Raw genomic sequence first — 22,602 nt, 5'->3', positions numbered from 1 at the left:
TAGTTGCTTGATTAATAAAGTCCTTTGGGATGCATCACCAGATATCTGTGCATAAAATCAAAAACATATACATGTAAGCAATTGATTGATGTAGCATACTAAACAAGAGAAAAGTCAGAAAAAAGGATTATTGCAAGTGTCAGAACATTATTAATTTTGATCGTTTAATCAAAGAAATCCATTCAATTGTTTGGACGCATCTACCACTTGGAACATATTCTCGTAATAGAAACGCGTTTTTAATGATTATATGTATTCTATTACCATTATAGTTTTAATATTGCTGATCAATTTATTAATTAATATCACCATTAATTTTTTACGACACTGTGGCGCCATCTCTCGTGGAACGGCTGAACCGTGAACGACGAACAGTTTCATCATTTTCCACAGAGATGACGCTACCAGTCTTCTCGCCATGTTTTCTGACGTAGTGTCGAAAAATGTGAACAAACATAAAACATTCCTTGTTGTGGCTACTGATTAATTAACACTCAGTGTCTTTCGACGCGTAATTAACGAAGAGAGAGCAGTAGCTTCATAGTTCGTGTAAATAAAATGTTATTGAAAAATGATTCGTTGCTTTATTCCCTTCCAGTCATTACTCTCGTGCTTGCAGTGATTCCAACGTTTCTGTGTAATTTTTGTATAGATTTATACCCATTCTCGTACATCTATTTCTGCTAGTTTCACTGTTCTGTGCTTGTTTCTCTGAATATACGCTTCAACAGAAAATATAAGCGATCTGTCCATAGAATTGGACGCATTCCCAATTAATTTCTGCACACGTGTTCGCAAGCAATTCATTTATTTGCGTTTAATACAGCATTCTACTATCTTTTTGCCTCAGACATTAAAATAGATCTTTCCAGGAACGTTATGGAGGTGATTGAATAATTAAACCGATCATTAAAGTTAACAGAACGTTTATTGCAACTTCTTGTCAATTTACAGAATACAAAAGTCTTGTTTTATAAATTATCTTTATAATGCACATACGTATAATATATTACTAGGACTTAGATGGTTATACGCCTACAATTTTCATTATAATCTCCAACATCCTTGATTAATTAATTAATTAATATAAATTTATTTGGAAGCGTTATCGACTTCCACATCTTAGCAGATTCGTTCACTGCCACCTACTTCCGCCCCTCGGAAGGTACAATTTCCTACAAACAATAAGTCTTTAACAAGTAAGGTAAACTGAAGTAGAAGCTTAGAAAAATCGCGTATATGCGTCCATAGAGCTCTAAGGGTTCAACACAGCTAACGTAGCCGCACGAGCTATCGTGTCAATTGCATGTCCAGCGGCCTTGCAGTCTTCGCTACTGGCTTCGGTTATTATCTGCGGTAACAAAAAACTTATCCGCGAACCGTACAATCACTGCCTGTCGCCGTGTACGTAATTAATTTTGTTTCGACTTTATTGACAGAGATATTTGCACTGTTTGAACGTGGACTCGAGAGAACGTTCCTGGAACATGGTGCTGGTTCTCAGTTGATAATCGTGATACAGGATTAAACGTCGCGTAAAAAGTAACTTCTTATATTTTCATGTTTCTTATAGAAAGCGTAGAAATATAAGCTAAATATAAATCTAGATTTTGTAAAGAAAAATTATGATGTGATGTCTTTGATGGCGCAGAAATAAGCGAATAATATATTTTAAAAATGTGTAAATTTGAAAGACGTAGCAAACGAGAGTCTCTTTTTTATAGATGGCACGAATTAATCTTTAAACAATTTCCTACTGAAAATGTACCTTCCGAGGGGCGGAAGTAGATGGCAGTGAACGAGTCTGCTGAGATGTGGCAGTCGATAACGTCCCTCGGAGGTAGATGGCAGTGAACGAGTCTGCTGAGATGTGGCAGTCGATAACATCCCTCGGAGGTAGATGGCAGTGAACCAGTCTGCTGAGATGTGGCAGTCGATAACGTCCCTCGGAGGTAGATGGCAGTGAACGAGTCTGCTTAGACGTGGCAGTCGATAACGTCCCTCGGAAGTAGATGGCAGTGAACGAGTCTGCTTAGACGTGGCAGTCGATAACGTCCCTCGGAAGTAGACGGCAGTGAACGAGTCTGCTGACATGTGGCAGTCGATAACGTCCCTCGGAAGTAGACGGCAGTGAACGAGTCTGCTTAGACGTGGCAGTCGATAATGTCCCTCGGAAGTAGATGGCAGTGAACGGAGTCTGCTGAGATGTGGCAGTCGTTACCGTCCCTCGGAAGTTGATGGCAGCGAACGAGTCTGTTGAGATGTGGACGTCGATAACGCCACAATTTACGTCGTAGAGTGGCCCCATATCTTTAAGAACGACTGAACCTTGAACAGCGAACGGTTTCAGCACTTTCCACAGAGATGGCGCCATCGGTCCGAAAATAATAGTTTGTCCCATAAAATTGGAAAATATTAATGTAATAGCTATTATTTACTAAGCATGCAGTGCTTTTCGTCATATTATGAAGGAAATTCAAAGATAATTCAAACCAATTATTGTTATTGAAAAATAATTCGTGCCTTTGCTTCCTTCTGAACAGTTTTCGTAATATTTGTAAAGGGGTTCTATTTTTATTGTAATAAAATTGTAATATAAAATATTTCCCAAGTAAAATAAGATTTAATTATTGGTCATAATAGTTTGAGAGAAAATAACGATTTTATACATTTTTAAATGAGAAATATAGCTCTCTACGTAAAATATATTGTCAAAGATAAGATCCATTTTTTCCTTACGTATCTAGTATATAAAAAGTAAGACAGTTTTTTTTATCAGTAAATTTAACATTATTATTATTCGTAAAAATGAATATTATAAACATCATTATACAGAAACGGTAGTTAATGTGAAACATGATGTCAATAATCATTGTAAAGTAATAATGTATTCGATATTATGTATAAATGCAAGAAAGAAACGAAAAGTTATTGGACTTAAGTGTATTATCATACTGTAATGCTTGAAGGACAAAGTTTGTTACCGATCAGTTATCTTTTGGCACAGTAAATATTATTGTAACGGAAAATGAGAATGTATATTTACGTTTTCGCAAGTATAAGGATAAAAAAGAATAAAGATTTGAAAATTTGCACAAGAAAAAGTGTTTAAAGTAAGAAATTTAGTGAAATACCAATATTTATGTTATTGGTACACGTAATACTTGTATCTATTTCTTAAATGTATCTAAACGGTATGATATTATACAATCTCAATTATCGCAAGTCATGTGATACTGACATTTATACTCTGTTATTTTTGTTCGCAAATGCAAATATAATTAAATAATAACTAAGTTGTTCAATGTAACACGAAGAGTGATGCTATGCACAATCGAATTACTTATGGAACGTAACTTCTTTCGTGCACAAGTAAACGTGAAATTGCCTTCTTTTGGAAGATATTTAAAATAAAGATATAGTTTATCAGAGCACATACAAGTATTAACTATTTACATTTGGTGTTTCATGTATTACTGTATATTACGTATTTATATGCTTATTATAAATCCTTATATATATTAAATTATTGATATTACAAAGTCATTACATGCAGGAAGTATATACTCTGCTGAGAGACATCGATGTACGTACACACGAGTCGCGAGTATCCATGATGTATTTTACAATTTAGTAAGGAGTTCAACAATATAATTATATAATATTAATCTTCTAATAACGCGAAATTGAAGATACCAGTGTATAAAGTAGTTAATTTCCAATATAAAATGTTTGTAATTATTTTTCATTACGATATTTTAGATTACTTTACAATTGAAAAAAAAATATATTCTTAGAAATAAGATGCGTAAAAGTTTTATCGCGCTTTTCCTTTACTTTGGCAAAATAGTTTAATATTTTAATGTTATGAACTGTACAAGTATCGTTTACTTATAATTGTATAAAACAAGACTAATCTTTAAGCGGATTGTTTTCTTAAAATTGCCACAAAAATTGATAAGTAATATTTACAAAGCTTATTACTTAAACGACCACGAGATTGATTAAAATAAATATTTTCATTTTTATCGTTTTCTACATTATGTTATTGCACTTAAACTTGCGACGCGAAATTAGACGTAAATAAAATAAACTACTTTCATCCTGATGTCTTCAATTCTTGATAATAAATCTCTTTCTTCCATTTTCTTAAAACGTTACCTCTTACACACATGTATAGATAATTACACGTATGCCTAAATATATGCATGTATACTTCCACATGCATATATTAAAAATTTGTTTACCTAAATTAGATGTATGTAAAGTTTAGGTAAGACTTCTCTCTGAAAATATTCGATAAGTTTGGGGGTAGGCATTATCGATGCTGTCGAATGTTCGTTTCCATATCGAATTATGTAATGAACACGACTGCAATTAGTGAGGACAGGACTCGTAAAATACGGACATTTCATTTCATATCGATATTATGTCAGGATCCTTAAAATTTCTTCTCCAATACCTGACAGTAACGTGTTATTATCACCTTTACCTTCGATTACCAAGTGACTTGACGATTTCTACGAAACAAATTTAAGTGAAAATCATCGTTAATATTAAATGTCACAAAAAGTAAAGTGTGTATTTTACTTACGCTATATTTTAATAAAAGGCACACATGATGTCCTTTTAAGGAGTGTCCATACAAAGATGCGGTATCATTAATTTGTTCCACGAGACTAAGATTGCATTTGCAACATATTAAATTCAAAGTGACATCGAAATCTCGGGAAAGAACAATTTCTTTTCGAACTTTATGTACAAGTTGACCACTTTTAAGTAATTCTGTTAATATATCCTTGTGTGAAAGATGGCCGATCATGAACTTACTGCACGTCAAATGCATAGTGAAATCAAGTTTCTCTTGCAGTGTACTTTCCTTGCTTTCTAACATGTACGTTAGCGTGCCTCTCAACCTCTGAGCAAATGTTACGTCTGAAATTAAAATAGTGAATTGTGTTTCTTTAGTAGTTTGCGGAGGCAATTGGAACGGCAGTTTTATACCAAATTCATCTCCAATCTGAAAAAAAGTGTATGCATATGTATAAAACATGTAAAAAGTGAAATTATTTTTTATCGTAGCAACTTACATTTCTCACTAATCTCAACGACGATGTATCTGGAACGTCAAAAACTAATTCCTTGACCAGTTTCTGACAATTATTTTTAATGAGTACCGACGCAGTTAGTTTGTTAGATTCATGGGGAATTTGCTTTAATTCGTACATTATATAAAGCTCTTTGTTTTTAGCCAATTCTTCGTACGAGGTAAACGATTGCACCAAAGTTGTATTATCTTCGGAATTAGTAAAATTATATGTTAAATCCGGTAATATCTCTTTCGACGGTGTTGAGATTCCAGCGGTTTCTTCGTAGTCTGAGGATTTTTTTGAAGATTCCTTTCTGCTTTTAGACTTCTTAGATTTTCGATGCTTCGAGTCCTCGTTGGTCGTTTTTTTATGCTTCTCTTGACTTTTCAACTTTTTCCGTTTAACATCTTTTCGTTCCGATTCTTTTTCACTGAAAACCTCGGTGTACTCATTAGCAACGGGAGACTGAATTTTTTCAGTGGAAGTACTATTTTCCAACCACATATCTGTAAATTCTAATTGATTGTCGTAACGTTTCTCTCTAGCTTCCTTAACTCTTTTTTTCGATTTTTTATGTCCCTAATAAACAAAATGTAATAAATAAAATAATACATGATTTTCAATTACTTTCTTTCGTCAAAAATAACTAATATTTTCAGTAGAGATATATATTTTGCCACATTTAAAACATAAATGATAGAAAAAATATTACTTTTTCCTTTTTCTTTCCTTTATTTTCAGTAGTTTCTTGGACTAAATTATTTTCGATAACTCTATGTTCTAAGACAGGTAATCTTTCATCGTCCCTCAAAGGTAGATCTAGATTAATATTTAAGGCTCTGTGTGGATCGTTTACGTCCACCTGATCGTAATCGTCACTATCGCTTAACTCTGCGCCTGGTGGTAACTCGCCGATACCAGTATTTACCACTTGAACAGGATAAGTATCATCCTGTTCATCATCCGAAGCAGGCTTTTTACCTGATTTCAAAATTACGCTTTAAAGTCGTATAATTGACGCGAGATGTATAATATACACACGCACACACCTTTCACAAGTTCCGATACAAACTTTTTTCGTGTACTACCACGTAGATATGTTTTTTAAACTTTTTAATAAAATATTTATGAACTTCCATTGTATGACATTTCAATTTTATTTTTAATCATAGAACACGGTAAAAAAATTTGTAAGGAAACCGATAATGAAATGGAACGATATACTTGAACATACTTTTCTTAGACTTCTTCTTCTTGCCGTGTATTTTATATCTTTTATGTTTGTCTGTAATCTTTAACGAAACTGGAATATTTAACTCTGCTATGGGAATGTTCTCGAACTCCTCGTAAATACTCGATGAATTGTGATACGATGTAGAATTCTTGAATGTGCCTTTTAAATAATGCGGATTGTTTTGCTGTTCCAATTTTCTAGCCTCGCGACGCTTTTGAAGTTCTTCTGCCGTTGGTTCGTTAAATTCTTGTTTAGAATAAGAGTCGTTCATCTTTTCGGTCTTAACAAAGATATCATTCATGTCTAAATCTTCTGAATCCGAACTTTCCGATGGCGGATCATTAATCCACGAATCTAAATTTAAATCTTCAGGAATTGGCACCTAAGGATAAAAATATAATAAACGAATAATTACATGATACATATTTATTACTTTTATTAATTGAACAGAAAAGACAGAGAAAAAGTTTAAATAACATAAAATGAACGCATAAATAATGTTTACCTTTCTTTGTGCTTTTGGAGCAACAGGGTTCAGCTCTCCTTCGAACGCTTCCATCAACTCTTGCGCCAAACCAGGATTTTCTTTTAAACACTCAAGTAAAACTAATGCAGAACTAGACCTTTCTTGAACTTCTAAGTCCCCACTGCACACAAAAGCTGCTATTTTATCTTTCAGTGCAAAAATCTATAAAATATAAAAAAAAATCACATATTCTAATAGCGTCATAATTCTGAACAAACCCGATCGACATTGTTGAATAAGTTAATAGCGCGTGTTTAAAATACAACGTAATTTTAATAAAATGAAAAATATATCGACTAAAACAATTATATTAATTGCGCGGTTGAATAGTATAATGGAAAATTAATTACAAAAGATACTATTACCGTTTACCACTATTATTAAACATTCGAGAAGCATTTCGTAAAAAGGAAAATACAAAAATTATATAATTAATAACATACCTGTTCCATAGTCTCTGTGTCTTCGTCTTGTTCGGCCTTGCATAACGTTGCTGTCGCAAGCTTCAAAATGTTATGAACATAAACTGCTTGAATATGTCCTGGCAAGCTGGACGCTTGTGATCGTAACATTGATTGTAACGTTGCTATAGGATTTTCTAGTTCGCTGTCAATTTAATTTGTTATCGATTACACATTAACATCAGAGAAAATGAATGTGAACTGATAAACAGATTGTACCGTACCTAGAAAATTCCCCGCAAATCCATGCAGCAGCGTATAAAACTTCGGACATCGTTGCTCTTGGTTGGCCTGTTAGAAGGTACGAGTTTTCTAGCAGTAAGGCACATTGTTGAACTGCGTATTTTCGTATAGCTTGTACGCGAATTGCTACATCGAGCAATTGAGTTGCTACTAATGGTCCATGTTTGGTACCTTCCATTCGAGTAAGTTCAACTAATACAGATATGTACCTATAAACAATAGTTGAAAAACACTACACACGTATAAATGAAATGCATATTGTTGGTAAAAGATGTTAAGTTCGCAAACGCTGATTTCTACTTTACGACGAGGAAAACACATGGAAAAGTTAATCGATCTTTTTTTTAGGATAAGTGAAAGAAAACCTTCGGAAACTCGATTTCTGAGAAATTCTATGGTATGCGGATCTAGCATCTTTTACCGGTGTTATCAAAGATATTCGTCAATAGATGTAGATTTAACGGATTATTTTACCATTCGAAAAAAGTGACAAACTGGTAATTATTTTGCGAACAAATTTGAATAATTTTCGACAGTAATTCATCCCTGTAAGCAGTGCCTTCAGCTTTATCCATATGCACCATCAACTTCTTAACTATTTCCATTAAATTTTTCTTTGAAACCATTCCGTATAGTAAATCCAAGGCACGCAATCTTATACTTTCATCTTTGTCATCCAAACATTGCATTATCAGATCCTTATGAGCCTGTACACTTTTCGGATGAGTTTTTAATATCTTCGACATTGCCAACAGTCCCAAATACTTCAGATTTTGATCGGAATCTTCTATTAATATCCTCAATTTTTGAACACATAACTGTATCGAATCAGAGTGATTTGGCATACCGGATGAAATTGAAATTAATACAGCTATTACTGTATTTATACATTCGTACAGTAAGGACATTGCCGACGTACTAAAAATCAGTAATATCGTGTAATCAATATCAAGTTAAACGATCGATGGTAGATTTAATGGTAATTGTAAGTGATTGACTATTTAAAAAATTAAAGTAACGGCGAACTACGAGAAAGAAATTACATTAGAAAAAAAATGTCAGAGAAATTTCTAACAATAATAAATCGTTAAGATACTTTACAAGCAAAATGATAAACCTAGTATGATAAACCTTAAGTACATTAAATACCTGTGTATCAAATTTGTAAGGGGTTCTATTAATTTTTTGCCAAGCCTAGGTTCTAGAGGTGTCAACGCGCCAAACTGGAAATATAATTACAATCTAAGAAATATGATGATATTTAACATATCGAACGCTTCTAAACACAATTTACGCAATGTACAATGTACGGGCGGATATTAAAAATAAATGCGAGCTACTGATGCGTACTGCTAAACTAACATCTATAAATTGGCTATATATTTAGTAAAACGGAAAATAATCAACTAATATGAGAACCTTGAAATCAGGTCAATTAGCGGTTGCGTAAGTCGCCGACCCATTTTTGGTTCGATCAGTGTTATAGTGGAGAACTGAGTAGGTGAAACAAGACCAATATTATTTGGCTCGTGTTAATCATAATATAATTATTAATTATAACAATGAGCCTATATTTCGATTAATCTGTTTCACTTTATTCGTACAAGATTTTAAAAAGATAATATTTACTTACCAATTTAATAATTTTTATTAACATCCAGTTGTTGGTAGAGGTGGTCATGAGTTTGAAAAAAACAGGCGCTAAACTTAAATAGTTTTTCGGATTTTTCCTTGCTAATTCACAGACTACATTGACAGCAGCGCTTTGTACGCCGCTATCCGGATCTTCCAATTTCTCTTTCAATCTAGGAAAAGCAGGCCGTAAGGCCTCTGGAAATCGCAAGAAAACCTTGTACATCATTAACACTGCTTTCTTGCGTAGATACGGCTTTGTAGACGTTAATAACGTCATTATATCGTTAACTAAGTCGCGTGCAAGATCCGAACTTATAAAACAAGAAAGTCCACTTAGAGCCAGGCCAGCGTCGTATTGATTTTGGCTGTTTAGATCTTTGCGTATCATATTGGTAGTTAACATCAAAAGCTGGAATAAATTGCATCGATAATTTGCATTTGTTAGAGATGATCAGATTCCTTTGGGAATTAAATTTCATCTAAATTTTAACAACAATGTCGTACTTCTGTATCTGCGTGAAAACTTTGACTCGCTGCTAAGTATCCGATTCGTTTGTACGTAAACTTTGCAGATGACATCACCTCGATTATATTGAAACCAGCCCAGCTAATATCGTATCCCAACATTTGTAGCTATACAAATTAGAATACACTTATACACGTATATATACGTATAATATATAGATATATACGACATTAATGATATTAGAAACGCAACCGAGGATAAATTATATAAATGGGAAGCTTACATATGTTAGCTTTGCAACGGCATTTGCCTTGACCGCAACATTATCTTGACGTAATTCTTGTTTAATTTCTTCTATACACTGTGCGATATACTTTGCCTATAACCATATAATGGCGTGTAGATTGATAAAAAAAAGTTGTATTATTAACCGAAACGAAGAAGGTTATGTAAACTGAGAAATAGAGATGTTTTCTAGTGAAAGACTAAAGGATATAATTAGAGAAAGTTTACCTCGTTCTCTTTGTTATTTCTAATCCCACGCACTAAATCAGTCAAATTTTTGTCGAACATGCGTTCAAAATTCCCTTTTACTTTACGAAGAGCCATAATGGCATTTAAAAAATAATAGATATATTTCGAATATCGCTTAAAGGGTTTCTTTCTACATCCATCCAATGTTCCGACTTAATCGGATAACTTGCACCGATTGCATTACCGTATGTTAAAAACCTTAAACTTCAATCAGTTTTACATTTACATTTTTTGACAGATCGGCGGATAAGAAAGTCCAACGACGATCAAACCTAAGAAATATCGCAAATAGACTAACCACTTGACAAAATTTTCCGACTATAAAATTCCCAAGGTGTTGTACATTCGTAGGTCTGCGCTAGTTATAAATCGTTTGTGTACGATTGGTCGTTCGATAGAAAAATGTTAGGTGTTACGATTAATGCAACCGGTTTCAAATCAATTTATCTATCGTAGTTAATTGAAAACGTTACTACAAGATATAGGGAGCAGAAGGGAGTTTCAAATCCGGTTACATAAATGTATACAACACTCGAGGAGTACATCGCTCATACACATCGTTCTTATTACGAATTACATTTAATATTTAATGAATATGCATTCGCTCTATCGCTTACTATCAATTGTTAAGTAAGTAAGTAAGTAAGTAAGTAAGTAAGCAAGTGTAGTAATATAGACTTTCATTGTATTGACCCATTCACATTTCACCAAGTTCCCTAGTTTCATACGTTCGTGAGTTCATTTCAGATTGCTCTCAACTTTCGTGGTAGTTGTTTGCAGATGTACATATAGAGAAGCCATTGAACAAAGAAATAGAAAAGTGTTATATTTTTTTGTAGACAAGTGTCGCGTAAACGAACATTAGATAACTAATAATGAAATTACTCGTGACATTGTTCTTTAGCGTGTGGTAACGATTTAACGAGAATTGGAGGATTGCAAAGATCTGAAATACACAAGTTATCTAGAAGAAGGTCCGATGTATTCGTCTGGGCATCACTGTTGTTGAAGCATCGTCTTAACATCGTGGCATGTTTTCGTGGTACATAAAAGATCCGAAGGTTGAGAACCTCTCATTTTTGTACGTTAATTTTTTTTTTTTTGTTTACGTTTAAAAAATAAACTTTTTCGAATAAACTATTTACATCGTACATGTACGTTTCTATTTTCTTTTCATTTCTTTTTTTCCATGTACATGTTACCAAGTAGTACGTTCACTCGTCTGTATATTCGCTACTCTCTCAGAATGTTTTCAAACTTTTCTAATTCTATTTCTTATAATGTGTTTTTAGTTTCGTTATTTTATTTCCACTATATATATATATATATATATATATAATACACATGTATACGTATCGAACAAAATATTTGTGATTTCCCTCTAGTGAGATCAATATGAATGGATTACTACACGTACAAGCTTGGATTTTAAACGAATCCAATGTTTATGTTATAAACTATATTTTTCTTTTTAACAAGTTTAAAATAATGTAACAAGTAAAATCGAAGCGAGTATTTCTTTGGCCAAAGTAATTGTGTTTGTCGATGAAATCGTTGGGTGACATTATTTACATGGATTATTTCCAGAAAGCACATTACGGATAAATTGCTTCTTACTTTCGACAAAGAATGACGGAATATTTTGACTTACCGCTCAACATGGACAGAATATGCAGAATTTGCCTTACGGAGGGTACCAATTTGTCTCCCATTTTTTGTACCGATCAAGAAGTAAACGACTTTTCTAGTCTTCCACAAAAGATACAAGTTTGCGGATCGATAGAAATTCACGAACAAGATGGGTTACCTTCGTTAATTTGTGATATCTGTATTTATAAAGCTAGCGTCGCTCATGAATTTAGACAGCAGTGTCAACATTCTGATGCCAAGTTAAGAATGTATTATAATAAACCGCATAAAGTTACTATCGTGGTAAATATAGTACATTATCTAGATAATATATCTATCAGTAATGACATTTTTTTAAAATAAAAAATGTATTTGCGACAGCGTACAATGGAATTAAATGTTTTTAAATATTTTAGGACACGTATACGCAAACAGAATCAAAGATACCGAAAAAGCATGTCGATCAACAAGATTATTTTGTGAAAGAAGAGATGCAAGCGGCATCAAATTCCCAAGAATACATTCATAGTAATGATTCGTACTGTAGGGATGAATCTAGCTTGACCACCAGCCAAATTGATATGCAAAATGAGAAACTTTTTATTTGTTCTATCGGATTTGATGGATCCAAAGAAATTGAAAAAGACCCTTGCACCTCGGAAAATAGTATAAATGAAACGTCGATTACAGAAGAGAGTAACAACGTTATTCCCGGAAGTATAGATCTGGAAAATAAGCCAGAAGATAGCCGAGATATCAATCAGAACTCGGAGGAAGACGAGAAGAAACAAGATGTAGAATATTTTGATGAAACAATATTGGATGAGAATGTCAAAGAGGGAGAAGGTATTTTACAAAAACGCACTTCTACCAGAAAAGTGAAATCAGTGCCTAATAAAACTTATAGCGAGGACGAAATTGACGACAATTATTACGACTCGAGTAACGATGGTCAAGATTCCGTAGAATCGAAATTTAAATGTAAAGTATGCTCAAAGTCTTACAACACGCAAAGGGGCTTGAAGAAGCATTCCCTTGTCCACGAGAAGAAGCATAAATGCAACATTTGTTCGAAAATGTTTTACAAATTAGAGAACATGGAGAATCATAAGAAAATACACGCGTCGAAACCTCTTGCTTGCCAATTGTGTCACGCGTGTTTTTCTAAACCTCAAAGTCTGGTACGTCACTTAAAGTCTCACACGGAGAAAGTGAACAACATGATCAAGCAAATCAGTACCGACGAACAGAAGGATACTAAAGAACCGAAAAGAGAGATGAAACTGGAAGACGATACAGACGACGAAAGTGGCACTGTGAATGAAGTTTACGATTTTGAGAATGCACCTGAATTGTACAAATGTGAAATTTGTAGTCAATATTGTTCTTCTTTGAAAAATCTGAAAAGACACACCCTCGTACACGGAGATAAAAAGTATTCCTGTACCGTATGTAAAAAGTGGTTCTTCAGGCCGGACACGTTGAAAAAGCACGCCGAGAAACATGGTCATGGATTGTTAGATAATTTAGTAGACGACAATAAATTTTTCGACTCCGACGATGATTCTTATCCAAGTGGTACGCAAAACACTCTGCGGGAAAGTGAGAATGTTAAAAAGGAAGACAGCGACGAGGACGGTTCTGGCGAATACAAATGTCAACATTGTGATAAAATCATGGCTACGAAGAAAGGTCTCAGGCGACACGTATCGATGCACAAGCCGAAAGCTGAACCGGTTACTTGCGAGATTTGCGGGAAGGTATGTGCTAGTCAAGCTCGTCTTGTTCTGCATCAAAGGACACATAAACCGAAAGAAAAGGTTCCACGAGAATATTTGTGTCACATTTGTAGTAAAGTGTACCCGAGCAATTCTTCTCTAACGTATCATATGAGGACTCACACTGGCATTAAACCGCATGTGTGTAAAACTTGCAACAGTGGATTTACTACGACAACCAGTTTAGCTAATCACATTAGGATTCATACCGGCGACAAACCGTTTGTCTGTCACGTATGCAGCGCAGCATTCGCTGTCAGTTCGGCGTTTAGGCGACATTTAACTCGACATACCGGTGAAGCGAACTATTTGTGTAAAACATGCGGCAAAGCGTTCAAAAGGCTAAGTACTTTAAAAGAACATACTTATACTCATTCTGGTGAGAAACCGTACGTGTGTAAAACATGTGGTGCTGCTTATAGTCATAGCGGTAGTCTATTCGCACATCAGAAACGTTGTCGAGCACAATACGGGGACACGGTTGTAGATGAACATCATCACACGGTTGCTCATCATATCCATGTAAATAATATGCAGTCTGCAGTACGATCACTTGCTGTGATAGGACAAATGTTTTAAAATAACAAAATTTATATTGTATCGACAAACAATAACTTTGCTTGCGCGTTATCAAGCTATGATTCTTAAAATATATATAATACAATACATTACCATAAAAATTGTGCACTTGTGTAAATATATGGGCAGCTCTTTTTTTTCTTTTTTTTTCTTCTTCTTTTGCAAAGAAAAATCACTTCAATAATCGTATTCTTAAACTATGCAAATTACTAAATATTTTATCGCAAGAATATTTATCGTTTCCTTTAAGCAATTATTTAAATATTATCCTGTAACCATCTGGGGGGGATTTTCCTTCTTTTTTTTCTTTTCTTCTTTAATCCGGCCAACATCAAGATAATATGTTTAGTATGACTTAAAACGTACATATTTATTTACAGAGTGTCCGAAAATCATATTGAATATGAAAATGAGTAGATTACTTAATTTTTTTATATGTGTACAGTTAAATTTAGTTTGAAATGTATTAAATTTGCAATACAAAATATTTAAATTTCAAGTAATTAAACACGTATTCATATGCAAGGGTTGCATGCGATATATATTTTATTCTTATGTACTATGTACAGATTTAATTACATTTTCGATAACTTTAATGTATATTAATCGTGTCTTACTAACATCAATGAATTATAATCGTACGATATATGCATTTTGATTTTCCTCTGGTAAGATATGACACATCAATAATTTGTTAATCGTTTAAGTTTCCATTTTTGGATTTTAATTTACTGAATAAATGTAATGAATAAGATGTAACTTTTATAATTCTATTATTAAAAGTAAACATGCAGCATGATTTCGGTCATATATTATAATTGCATAAGCATACGCGATTAAATTACTCGTATAATCTTCATTCCAAATTCCATATAGTTGTATAAATATTGTCAAAGTAATCTATTAAATTTTTGCAGTATTTTACATTAATACTCTTGTTAAATGTCTCGCACTTGCAGAAATTATGTTTTATATCTTTCGTATTACTTGCGTGATCATCATATTTATATAATAAGTAAATAATGCACGTGTCGTGCCATTGAAAGGAATACAAGTAATACAAACTCGGGCAAGATTATTCTCTCAAAGTATATATGTGTATATACCGCATTAAAATACTGTTTCAAAATTTACTTTTACCTTTTTATTTTAATTATGTTAATATACAAGCTATTTTTTTAATCTTAAATGAGATTTTTAAATTAATATATACAGTGTATGTGATTTTTTAACACAAAAACACAATGCATAGTTACTCGGTATTATTGTATATCACATACTCTATGTTTAATAATATTTAAATTTATTTAAACAACTAGGGAGAAAAGAAAATCAGTTGATACCTGCTAATTAACGTATAAGCTATCGTACAAAGTTAATGTAAATTGTATGAGAACTTGGTGCTTCTCTTATGTTCTTTCCTAAGCAATTTGTAACGGCGCCAAATAGCAGCTCGAGTTCGTTTTAAAACTTTTGCCAAGTCCGAATACTTTCGTTTCTTATCAAGGTTTACATTGCGCTCTAAATGATCTAAAATCATTTTATCCTCTTCCGGTCGGAACCTTCAAATATAAAACAGAGGAGTTAAATATAAAGGCAAATAAGTATTATATTATTGAATGTGCAAAGTAAGTTATAGAAAATTCGATTCTAAATTATCTAAAATGTTTCGAAAATTCTACCTTCTTTGTTCAAGGTCTGAATACAAATTCTTAAATCTGTGATATACGCTGTATAAAGTTCTGTTTGGTAGACCATCCGCTAAAAATTGTACAAACTTCCTTCTTTGTTTTTTACTGCGAATATGTGTCTTTTGATTGTCTCGCAAAAGTATAAATGGTTCCACTTTTTTGGGATCCCAGTTATGTAACTATGAATGTAGAAGCGACGAAATGTTTTCAACTTAATTACTCCGCATGCGTATTAAAATGCATAAACACGCAGGAAATATTTTTGTCGGGCATACTTTACAGAATGTTGTCCAGTTATGAGTAATTATTTGGTCCTCCGCAAAGTTATAAGAACCTTTCTTAATAGCTACCAGTTGCTTGAATTTCTTTGTTTCTTCTTGCGTCGGAGGACGAGATCCGGCACGGGATTCAATTTCGTGTTGCGGCAACACAGGATTCCTTAAGTTTATATGCAGGTTTTTTAAAAACTATATAACAAACAAGAACTTTTCATTCTTCTGAGTCTAACGAATTAACATTAATATCAATTAACTACTAAAATACATTACTAAATACATTACGTGTTGATCGTCCATGGACAGTCGAGTCGATTCTTTCATTTGTTGAGCAAGTAAAGTAACATCGGTAATCTCCGTCTTTTGATCCGTCTCCATTCCTTATTTTAATTCCTCCAGTGTAATGCTCTACATATTGAAAGGAATTAATCTGTTAATAATATATTATTTGTGCACAATAAGAAATATAATAGAATAAAAATAATATATTACATTTTATAAATACCACTAAAATATTTCACTCGATTCCTTTTATATAAACGTATTTTATAGATTTTTTTTTTTTACGTAAACACACTGTTTATAAGTTTCTTGTTTTGCACCATATAATGAAGTATGTAGTGTACAAGGTTAGAATTTTGAAGGAAATACGGTTACACGACGATATCAATACGCGTACGTATATTTATATATATATATATATATATGATATTTGTTTAATTATTGACGCAAAAACATTAACGTAAAGGTATCGCGATGATAACACAGTGATAGAAGTTTATAGAAAATGCGTAAGTATAACCAAGTATTGCCTACTTCACAGTACATGACACATACAGTTATCGATACAGTTTTGAACACATCGCGTTGAGAAATGTCATTACGTACAATATCTATTGTCTTTTAGATAAAAGAAGAGTTATGTACATCCACGTTATGTATAGTTAACCAGAATTTTATCGATTTAAATCTAACATTACATATTTCGAATCGAATATTATGAAAGTATTCTGTATGTTTTGAGTACAGTTCTATTTTCTAACCCGATATATATGTGTGTGTATGCGTGCGTGTGCGAATACATATATATGTATATATAAAGTTGAAATATAATTAAATTCATTGAATGAAAATGGACGTATAAATTATTTGGTACACAAATAAATATATAGTTTTGAACGAGTGCAGAAAAGTATAAAATAAAGAATATTTTGTACATTGATTATCATTAAACTTATCATTAACCATTGCAGATGATAAAATAATTAAGTTGACAAAGATATACGTGTATAACAATCAATTAAGTAAATTGAAATTTATCTTGAGAATTGAAGGACAGAATTGATATACGGCATGGCTTCAGCTTCGAGTACAAGCGCTAGGAGCTTATTTGTTGAATCTAAAATGAGACTAGCCGATAGAGTACAAGTTAATGTAAATAATATCGCATCCCTAGCAAGGCAAATACAAAGAGGTTCGAAAAGTAGTGAGGTAATATTTTATTATATTTCTCTGTATGTGATTATACTACTCGTATATTTTTAATACTTGAATGGTAGTTTTGTTTCTCGTTGTAACGTACGTATAGATATTGATGCATAGCGCGAGAAACTTTGCACAGCAAGAGCATGGTTTGGAAACTGCGGAAGCTAATTTAAAAAAAATTGCTCTCGTAACGAATCACTTGGAATATCAAATGGAATCCATTAATCGAAATTCTATGATTTTGGAAGAAGTTACAGAACAAGTACGTGCGATGCAAAGATAAAACATAGTAAATGTTTATCGTATGTTACTAATATAATAATTTACCACTGTATATTTTGTATACTTACATCTTATTGTTAGCGACTAACGAAGAAAATTATTTATTCGTTGAATCTAAAGTAATGACGAGTATATAAAAATGTATGTTACTTAAAATTAAGTTCCAAAAGCTTGTATATCGTTGTACAGTGTACAATTTGTATATAATAAAATTTAAAGTATATTATATATAATATACTTGATTCGCAGTCTGAATTCGTATTACAAATAATAGAGATGGAATTAAATTTATATTTTTTTAAAAAAGATACAATACGTATACAAGTACACTTTCTCTTTTACGTAAAATTTTATAATTTTATTGAATATTCTATAACGCTTAAATTAATTACTTACAACTTTAATGTTACGTTAAACCAAACCAGATTTTTATGAATTTCGATTACATACACAAGATATAATAATTTGCTAAATAATTAATCTTTGTCATGAGAAAGATTGTTTTTAAAAAAATTGTATACAAGTTTAACGCACAATTTATCAAGGATATAGAATATCGTAATGACCAGGACGATAAAGTAAATGAACAGCTGGAGTGGCACCTTCTGGGAAATCGTGTGCAGTTACTTCAGTTCCCGCACCTCGATCCATATAACGAACGCGTACCCCAGTTCCTAAAGCAGTACTCATAGCTATAATGTGAATGTGATCGGATTCTTTGTACATTGGTTCTACTTCCTAAAAAGAGAAAGATTTGTAAACGGCGATAGAAATTAATATTTAAAGTATACCTACTTGACGACAAAATTCTGAAACTGTACGTTCTCCTTCGATAAAATGCTGATAGAAATCAGCTTCGCGCCGTAATTGACCAGAAGTAATTAACCTAAGATATACAACGACATAATCGGAACAACCTTGTTCGTTGAAAAGTTTGTGTAGTTCAATGTAACCCGAGTCTGCGTCGCCTCCCACTTTATCAATTACGTCCATGAACTGAGACAGAAAAATTGAAAATTTCAAAGCAATATGTATATATGTATTGTATAGAATTATCGTTAAACGAATATTTACCGTATCATGGAAATCTTCGACCGTAAATTGAGGAAAACCTAACGCTACCAAACTGTCTTTACTGTTTAAAGCGAGTTCCCTAAATTTCTCATACTCATCTTTGTTTCCGATTAATTTTTCAAGATACGCGTAACTAAAAGCTCTGAAAAAGCAATTTCCATCTGGCCTAGTCCTCCTAATATGTGAATACTTTTGACCCAACGCTTTAGCTTTCGAAAGATACACTTCATCCTCCGAATATTCACGTTCCAAACTTTTTATGGATTCTTTTTCTCCGACTAAAGCAATGGTTTCAGAAATCTGAAAAATAATACAATTTAATTCCACATTTTCTTCTCTTATCGATACAAAGACGATAAAGGGGGAAATTGTGGTGATACTTGTTGATTTACTAAAAGAAAAGAAAAGAAAATTATTATTAAATGTAGTAAACGGTAATTGGTAATTTTTAAATAAAAACAAAATGAACGTTCGTTGAGAAGGAAGCTTCGAATACAAATGATTTTCGAAAGTGACGAAAATACATATTAACCTCCATTTCGATTCGCCTTTGTTGCTGAAGAATCAACTCATCTTGGTTAACATCTATAATAAAACAAATATGATAAGTTATGTATAGACCCTTTCGAGTCGTATTTTATATTTAAGAACCTGTATTTTCCGTTAATTGCTCTTTGCAAGATTTCTCTTCCATATTTCAAGAGGTTTTCATAAATTTTGAAACGACTGTCAAATTATCAGTCGTAAATAAAAGCCCGATGTCCATGTGGAAATTGAAAAGACATTTACCGTTGTATCAAAATGTTTTAGATTGGTAACTATATCTCTCAAAATAGAATAGGCGCATAAATATTTATTGGGACATACTTTTCAACAATTTCTTTTACACTCTTGTACGTGTTGTACACTGAAAGTTAATTAAAAGAAATCTCACAGAAGAAATTGCAGTCACACGCACACACGCACACACATACACACATACGTGTACAGATATGCACGTAGGCGAACGCACACGCAAACGCTTTCTTTTAAAAGCAAACGATGTAAATATTATATTCCACCGCTAGAAAGACGTATCTATCCTATTATTGCTATTATTACTATTATTACTATTATTACTATTATCACTATTATCACTATTATCACTATTATCACTATTATTACTAGGTTGCTTCGAGCACGTGTAAAACGTTAAACGAACCATGAACATTTCGGTGATATAGTAATCTCCAATAAAATGTTCAATTCATAATATAATGGAAATGAAATTGAATAACATTATTTCTGACCGTTACAGATTTAAAACACTCGTCATTTTCAATATTATTTAAACATGTTTAATATTATTTAATGTCAATCGTCGACATATCTAATTTTTAACATGGAAAATTTTGAAAACGAAGAAAGTGTAAGTGATAAAGAATTAAATGAAAGTATTGGAGGAGAAAATTCTCACGATTCTCAAGAGGAAGTTGAGAATAATGCTCGTATCGACGAAGAACAAAAAGAGAAATTAGTAAGGTTACCATTAGGTAGGATAAAAACAATAATAAAAATGGACCCCGAAGTAAATATTATCAATCAAGAAGCTGTTTTTCTGATTGCAAAATCTACGGTAATTCTAACATACATGCTATTTATTCACAGACTATTCGTATATAATGTAACCCTCATTAATAAATGTTAAACAATTTTTGATCGGTTAATATTAATTGTAGGAATGGTATTGTATTCAAATTGTCATGTAATACGATACTAGTGTGTTAATATTGGGCGTTACGTTGCAGGAACTTTTCATCGATTCTCTTTCTAAGGAGTCATACAAATATACAGCGCAAATGAACAAAAAGACGATACAAAAAAGAGATGTAACAAGTGCGATTAATAATGTTGACGCACTTGTATTTTTAGAGGGAATGCTTGATTAATGAAACTTAGTGTCCTTTAATCGTTGCATTATAACATTATGTAATATGATATTACTTTTATACCTTTGTAACAAAATTGTATCGTTGTACTAAAAGAAATTATACGCTATTTCCAGAGTTCTGTACGTAACGCAATTATAAAACATACCGATAACGTGACTGAATAACAAAAGTGACATATATTTTTAATTTAAAGGTAATATTTTTGAAAAATTCTTATTAAATTTATTGCATGCATAAATTTGATTGAAAGAACTAAATCCTTTCTAGTAAGTAAAAGTAAATTTGACATGCTTTATTCTATGAATTCTTAGGTGAAGGGACAGAATATTTGTCTTTTTTATTCGATAAAAAGATTAAATATTGGATGTATTTGTTTACATTTATATTAAAATTTATATACTGCATCTTTAACATGTATCTTTATTGCAAAACTCGTTTGATACACAGTCATATAATTTCATCTGCATATACAAAGCATTGCGTAATTTTATTACTATACAAATAAAATATATATTTTGTAAGCATTTTATTATTTTCTCTTAATATTTTTCTAGATTATCGGTAATATACATCTTGTATAATGCAGAATGAAATATGTACATTGTAAATAATTTTAATTTTCAATTTAATTATAGTATCCATCTAGAATTTAAAGAATTAACTCTTTAATTTCTCTTATATGAAATATTAAGAATATTCTTCACGCAGGAAAAGGAGTATTTTAAAAGTTTCTATCTAAAAGGATACGCAACTTATATACGAGTAACATATATTGAGAAAAAAATCAGTCTTATTCCACATATGCCAATTATTCAGTTTTTATGCTACCAATTGCAAGCGTTTAGAGATCATGATTTAAAATAAATAATAATACAAAGATATGTAGCTTTATAGCGAGATAATATACAACGTAAACCTATGAAGTGAAAACAGTTACATTCTTTCATTACACTACTGAAAAAAAGGAATAAATATATTTTATAAAATTAAGAGAAAAAGATTTGGAAAAGAAGAAAGATGCGAACCGTAGCTGTGCTTTACTCATTATATTAAAATGCTATTTTATCATTAATATTCGAGTATTTTATTTAGAGTAAACTTAAAGACCGTTCATATCTCGTCGAGTATTGAAATTGTTATTATTGTATATATATTTCTGTGTTGATTGCAATTTGAAATCTAAAACTAATGTATCGATAAAGTTTGCATTTATATAAATACAGCGTGAAAATGATTCTTATACGGGGTGTTCTCATTTTGTATGGATCAAAAATTAATTATTAATTTTTCTGAAATTTTAATTCACAGTACACTTCAACAGTACACTTAGTACGATTCAAATTTGTATTTTAAAATACATCCAAGTTGTATATCTCTTATTAATCTAGAAAAGTACAAGTAAGTTTTCGTTATTCATATATAAATCATTAGATAAAATAATTACGTTTCAAATAATTTTTCTAATGTCGAACGGGTATTCGTCACATGGTTGTCAAATAAATTGTACTTTGCAATGTTTTTGCGCAAGTGTATTCTATACGTTTTCTTTCCGAAAGAAACTTTTTTCTCAGTGCGATAACAAAAAAAATATAGATATATATATATATATATATATATATGCGTGTGTGTGTGTGTGTGTGCGTGCGTATACATATACAATACGTATACATACATGCATATATATATAGA

The 22,602-nt window shown here is 32.0% G+C and overlaps 6 protein-coding genes across 9 annotated transcripts; 3 read left to right on the top strand and 3 right to left on the bottom strand.

Moving 5' to 3' along the window:
• Window positions 1-4,314: 4,314 nt before the first annotated feature.
• Window positions 4,315-22,456, bottom strand: Garnet (adaptor-related protein complex 3, delta 1 subunit-like garnet). 2 transcript variants are annotated; one of them, XM_076906841.1, is made up of 14 exons: window positions 22,453-22,456; window positions 9,939-10,036; window positions 9,694-9,822; window positions 9,188-9,598; window positions 8,704-8,777; window positions 8,029-8,472; window positions 7,536-7,763; window positions 7,294-7,456; window positions 6,830-7,012; window positions 6,325-6,706; window positions 5,803-6,071; window positions 5,091-5,669; window positions 4,595-5,020; window positions 4,315-4,520 (listed from the first exon to the last, which is right to left on the bottom strand). In XM_076906841.1, the coding sequence occupies exons 3-14, from the start codon at window positions 9,814-9,816 to the stop codon at window positions 4,428-4,430; spliced, it is 3,375 nt and encodes a 1,124-aa protein (XP_076762956.1). In that variant the 5' UTR covers window positions 9,817-9,822; window positions 9,939-10,036; window positions 22,453-22,456; the 3' UTR covers window positions 4,315-4,427. The 2 variants fall into 2 exon arrangements, with proteins under 2 accessions (XP_076762956.1, XP_076762955.1); XM_076906840.1 differs by lacking the exon at window positions 22,453-22,456 and adding an exon at window positions 10,169-10,492 and having other exon boundaries at window positions 9,939-10,034.
• Window positions 10,931-14,248, top strand: LOC143430525 (uncharacterized). 3 transcript variants are annotated; one of them, XM_076906844.1, is made up of 3 exons: window positions 10,931-11,250; window positions 11,777-12,121; window positions 12,235-14,248. In XM_076906844.1, the coding sequence occupies exons 2-3, from the start codon at window positions 11,819-11,821 to the stop codon at window positions 14,173-14,175; spliced, it is 2,244 nt and encodes a 747-aa protein (XP_076762959.1). In that variant the 5' UTR covers window positions 10,931-11,250; window positions 11,777-11,818; the 3' UTR covers window positions 14,176-14,248. The 3 variants fall into 3 exon arrangements, with proteins under 3 accessions (XP_076762959.1, XP_076762957.1, XP_076762958.1); XM_076906842.1 differs by having other exon boundaries at window positions 10,932-11,270; XM_076906843.1 differs by lacking the exon at window positions 10,931-11,250 and adding an exon at window positions 11,326-11,343.
• LOC143430457 (uncharacterized) lies at window positions 15,462-16,562 on the bottom strand. Its single transcript, XM_076906764.1, has 4 exons — window positions 16,427-16,562; window positions 16,142-16,333; window positions 15,858-16,045; window positions 15,462-15,737 (listed from the first exon to the last, which is right to left on the bottom strand). Exons 1-4 carry the CDS (start codon window positions 16,517-16,519, stop codon window positions 15,551-15,553), a joined length of 660 nt encoding a protein of 219 aa, XP_076762879.1. The 5' UTR covers window positions 16,520-16,562; the 3' UTR covers window positions 15,462-15,550.
• On the top strand, window positions 17,469-17,996 carry Borcs7 (BLOC-1 related complex subunit 7). Its single transcript, XM_076906784.1, has 2 exons — window positions 17,469-17,632; window positions 17,730-17,996. Exons 1-2 carry the CDS (start codon window positions 17,495-17,497, stop codon window positions 17,907-17,909), a joined length of 318 nt encoding a protein of 105 aa, XP_076762899.1. The 5' UTR covers window positions 17,469-17,494; the 3' UTR covers window positions 17,910-17,996.
• LOC143430511 (ubiquitin thioesterase otubain-like) lies at window positions 18,239-19,955 on the bottom strand. The gene is made up of 5 exons (XM_076906826.1): window positions 19,634-19,955; window positions 19,515-19,567; window positions 18,983-19,282; window positions 18,704-18,904; window positions 18,239-18,646 (listed from the first exon to the last, which is right to left on the bottom strand). The coding sequence occupies exons 1-5, from the start codon at window positions 19,674-19,676 to the stop codon at window positions 18,449-18,451; spliced, it is 795 nt and encodes a 264-aa protein (XP_076762941.1). The 5' UTR covers window positions 19,677-19,955; the 3' UTR covers window positions 18,239-18,448.
• Pole4 (DNA polymerase epsilon subunit 4) lies at window positions 20,331-20,977 on the top strand. Its single transcript, XM_076906779.1, has 2 exons — window positions 20,331-20,597; window positions 20,770-20,977. The coding sequence occupies exons 1-2, from the start codon at window positions 20,364-20,366 to the stop codon at window positions 20,908-20,910; spliced, it is 375 nt and encodes a 124-aa protein (XP_076762894.1). The 5' UTR covers window positions 20,331-20,363; the 3' UTR covers window positions 20,911-20,977.
• Window positions 22,457-22,602: the final 146 nt, after the last annotated feature.

Source organism: Xylocopa sonorina, chromosome 14 (assembly GCF_050948175.1).
Source record: "Xylocopa sonorina isolate GNS202 chromosome 14, iyXylSono1_principal, whole genome shotgun sequence".
NCBI classification, from domain to species: Eukaryota; Metazoa; Arthropoda; class Insecta; order Hymenoptera; family Apidae; genus Xylocopa; species Xylocopa sonorina.
Note: the sequence above shows the minus strand (reverse complement) of the source record. Positions and strands in the feature narration are given on the sequence as shown.